The sequence below is a fragment of the Austrofundulus limnaeus genome, unplaced genomic scaffold, assembly GCF_001266775.1.
Source record: "Austrofundulus limnaeus strain Quisiro unplaced genomic scaffold, Austrofundulus_limnaeus-1.0 Scaffold488, whole genome shotgun sequence".
Classification (NCBI taxonomy): domain Eukaryota; kingdom Metazoa; phylum Chordata; class Actinopteri; order Cyprinodontiformes; family Rivulidae; genus Austrofundulus; species Austrofundulus limnaeus.
In genome coordinates, this window is record NW_013952890.1 from 205,263 (window position 1) to 209,929 (window position 4,667).

The window sequence follows — 4,667 nt, forward strand, 5'->3', positions numbered from 1 at the left end:
TATATATATACATACTGTATATATGCATTGCAGAGAGTTTTATGAGATGCAGATTACACTGAGCTGATGTTTTCCAAGTCCTCTTCAAATGCTGCAGCACAGTACTGTCCTAATGAGAAAAGTGTTTACTTATTTAGCTCTATTGTGAATGGATGTTTCAAAGCTCCCGGAGTGTTTTCTGCTCTCCCCGATTCCTGCCTGTCCGGATCCTCGCTGATTGGATAATGACGATGTAGAAAGAAATTGCTGGGGTTCTTAACTGTAATCACAATCTCATTAATACGTACACTCCACGGCCTGTGTGCATGTCAGGAGCGACGCTGTGAGTTTTACCTCCAGATGCTCAGCGACAGCAGTGTGAGAGTGAGAGCACAGGTTTATTAGGGTACTTGTCATCATCAAAGTAAGTGGCTCTTTTAATTACCCATAGCAGATGCAGCTTTTAAATAAAGAATACATCATCAAAGCTGCACACTCCACACATGGCACAATAACGGTGCGAGGCAGGGGAATGGATTATTCTCACAAAAAAAAAAGAGGAGGGGTGGACCAGGCCCAGATCTCTTCGGCACAATTGGAAATTGTCAGAGAAGAGCGAATGATGGGGAGAATGACGACACAGGATCCAGCAAACTTCTCATTGCAATTCACTTTTGGGGCTGTGTGCCACTGACCTTCAGCAGTTTTTATTTTACCGTAATAGATTTCCCTCTCTTTGTAGTACTTTCAGAACATTCTGTCAAAAAAAGATGCTTATCAAGTTGCTTCTCTGAATGCAGAGGCAGAACAAATCTGGGACTTTTTTTCCCATCCCCATTAAGTTGAAACTGGATAATCATAATATTGAATTAAGTTTACCTAAATTGGTAATTATGGCCCAAAAACACTACCTTTGTTGCATGTTTGTGACTTTTCTGATGATGCACCTCTTATTCATTGTGCTATGAAATGATTAAACAGYTCAAATTTGCTTTRATTAATTAAGATTRATTAAGAAGCCAAAATMGACAMTACAAAGTTGACATCTTTAACTTTWGAGTTCTAACTTTTTGAAAATACCCTGATTTTAGCAGCTGACAGGAAAATTAATAAAGACATGAAACGATGCTGGACTCAAACCAGGGTTCATTGCAACAAGATACTGCAGCCTCTGAACACATGGCACACACTCAAATGTTGAGTTTCTCACTGTCTCACATCAGACAAGATGAAACCAAAGCTTTAAWTAATCACAAAAATGTTTGCCGAGCAGACATTGATAAAAGGTAATGGTCTCAATCTCTCTTAACTGAGAGGAGTATTCCAGCGTAAATGAAGTGTCACAAACTATTCAAGTGYTCAAACCTGACTGATAAACGTCAGYCGWGAAACTCATTTCTCTGTATCTGCGTCACCTTTCCAGGTCACAGGGAGTGCTGGTGCCTAACAGCCACTTCATGAGAGGGGTCACAAGTTCATYGCAGGGCCACATAGAGCCAAACGTGACAATCAAAATGTGAAGAACAGACTGGATATTCTTTGTCATTTTAAATTTTGGCCAACAGGGGTCACTGTTTTTACAGCACTTACCTGTAAACTAACACAAAATCACAAAAGAGACATTAGCATTGTTCACAAACAAATTCCAGGGTGTGGCCTCAAAGWCGAGTCCCTCTTTAAGCTGCATCTAGTTGTTTTTTTTAATCACCACTACAGCTGGCCGTGTTCGACAAAAGTGTGTATAATTTATTTATTGACGCGACCATCGCTGCACCAAGCGCTGCTAATGTCTCGCATTCCTAAGACTGCAGGTTTGAGTCCAGGTTGCATCAGGATGGGCACACTTTTCAAAAAGATTTGAGAAGACTCAGACTCAAATTAAGTGAAATAATCTGCCAATTGAAGACAATTGTACTTGGTAAGAAAATTTCCAGGCTAACAAGTTTAACTGTTAGCAGCACGGCAGCTCGTTGGTTAGCAATGACGGATCACGGCAAGAAGATGCTGGGTTTGATCGCTGGTTCGAACCTGGGGTCTTTTTGTGTGGAGTCTGCATGTTCTCCGCGTGCTTGCGTGGGTTTTCTCCAGGTATATATATATATATATATATATAAGGTTTTACTAGAATAAAAGTCATAGTAACATGAGGATTAAGTCATAATGTTTTCATAACAGAGTCACGACCTGTATCAAGATCTGTTGTGAGCAGCTCCATCAAACAGCAGTGTATTACTCGTACCGATAACGTGAGCTAACTTAAACAGTTAACTTCATAACATTCCTCATTTTAATGCAAACACAAGATTTTTTTTGTAGGAATTCTCATAATAATGGATGGCTGTACTGGAAAATGTAATTTCCTTTTGGGGGTTAGTAAAGTATTATTATTATTATTGTTGTTATTATTATATTAATAATTTAACAACTGGGTTAGTATATCTGGTCAGAATGAAACTGTCAAAAGTTTAAGATTGTAAGAAAGTTCTTATTACCAACTKTATCTCTTATTCAGAAGATAAAATAACGAATAAATAAATTAACTCAGTCAAACCTTTTGTTAGACTGTTGTTGCTGTGTGTTTAGCCTTTTTTATTCTGTATAGGTTTCCTAAATTCATTCATTACAATTCATGTAATAACACAAAGTGTAACATAAATTGATTTTTACACTACTTTACCTTTACAGCTTATGAAACATAAATTAATTTTGTGTGGGATCAATAAAGTTGTATTTTGTAGTCCTGTAAGAAGTTTTAATACATTGTTTTTGATACCTGTTTTTCTCAAATTGTGTGTGTGTGTTTGAATAAATGATGGTGCCGTATTAATGTAAATCTCTGTTAAAATGTGCTTTATGAAACAAAGTCCATTCATTTGTAGTAGTTTACAGCGCAGCGGTGCCACCTCCAATATGGCGGACGCACAGCCTCCTCACAGGAGCGGACCGACACAGTCAACGAGCCTTTTACGTATTCATTTCAATGGGGGTAAGAAGCTGATACGACATGCTTTCATTCAAAATCTTGCTGCCACAGCTGACTGCAATGAGCATCAATCATTTCTATTTTTTGTATTTCCCACCAGCAAGCTACAAAGCCTGCTTATCCTTCCCATGACCATCGTTTCCTCCGCCATGTCTATGCTTGGCAGCTTAGAGGCTGCCTTCAACTCCCTAAATGCTGCCTCTGCCTTTTAATCACAAGATGGTCTGGAAGCATCTTAGGCTCAGCTTGAAGCGTTTAGGGAAAGGAGATATTCACTTTAAATCTATGCAAACAAATAAGATGTATAGATTCAATCAGTAAACTTAAACATGGTTTAGTTGAAATGGCCTTTTAGAAAACGTCACAGTCACCTAATCTCCTAGTGATGAACTGTCAGTGTTCTCATGCCTTTGTTCTTACCCAAAGAAAAAAGGAAGAGAGAAAATTAGGTAGCAAGGGGCTTCATTACCAGTAAAAATGCAAACTCTCCCATTATTTCATTCTATAACTTAGTACTTAAGTTACTCAATAATTCTGTCTCAGAGGGTTAAAGAACTGAAGTTATCAGTAAAATAAGACTGAAACACGATGGAGCAGTTTTAATGAATTCTGTGCGGCTTCAAATTATTTATGGGCAGCAACTGTGAGCTGTTAACTGACTGATGAAAAAGAAAAACTTTAAATGTTTCAAAATCTGCTTTAAAAAACAATCATCCCTTTCCTTTTCATTTTGGTATCTCGATTTTTATTTATTTATGTTTAAGTCCAACCTATGGGAAACAATGGAAGGTAGCAAGAAAAATAGGATAGGAATACCTAATGACACACAAAGCACCACCCCCAATTCATTTGGGCCTGCCAATGTCTCACATGAGCTTTMAGTACATTGCTCAGTAGGCAGAGATTTGTCTGAAATGATAACCCAAGACCTTGATGTTGCAACCCCTCCCTTGTAATGAGGCATATAATTAAAAAGCTACGAGAGCTCAGTGGGCTGAATTTGTGATGACAGCGGGGGATCGTCTGCTCAAGGTTACAATGCTCTCTGTAGCAAGTGGGCAACCCTGCTGTGGTGGGAGTATTTTTGGATGCTTCAATCAGAGTGAGTGCTGAGCACAGATTGTGCGACACAGAGAAACAGACATAGCTTAAAAGAGCGTATTAATCATACATGGAGTCGTACTGTACGCACATGTTCTGTGCTAAAACTGCTTAGAGGTGTTTTTTTAATGACATCCAGTTCCAACCAGCTGTTCATGTGGCCAAGCTGAAGCGTCTCCAGAGGACTGGAATAGTTTTGGTTTAACTTCAATCTAAGTACAAATTTGAGATACGTCATGACTTTGCACTGCTTTCTTACCGTTTATAGGAAATCTTCTGTTTCCTCTTATGGCACTCCATCACCCACTCCTTCCGCACAATGATGCCACCTACTGATTTCACCTGACTGTACTTGGGAGTGTTGGCGAAGGCACAGCTGGAGATTAACAGAAACAGATGTGGACAAACACAAAAAGAAACACATGATTACATCTCTATAGGGAAGCTGACGAGGGAAACAGCTGAATGTAGGGAAGCAATCAAACAAATTAGAGAGTGCTAACTGTTACACAATACTATAATCTGCTTCAATGGACAATTTATAACAGATTAAATAAGTAGGATAATTATTTTAAAAAATAAACATTTTAAGCAAGAATTAGGT

The 4,667-nt window shown here is 38.6% G+C and overlaps 1 protein-coding gene across 1 annotated transcript in view; it reads right to left on the bottom strand.

Moving 5' to 3' along the window:
* The window catches only part of xrcc1 (X-ray repair complementing defective repair in Chinese hamster cells 1), a gene marked incomplete in the record, with an annotated part of 33,616 nt that overhangs the window by 16,158 nt on the left and 12,791 nt on the right, over positions 1–4,667 (bottom strand). Inside the window, 1 exon segment of the mRNA XM_014025620.1 lies at positions 4,323–4,439. Within this exon segment, the coding sequence (XP_013881074.1) occupies positions 4,323–4,439 (117 nt within the window).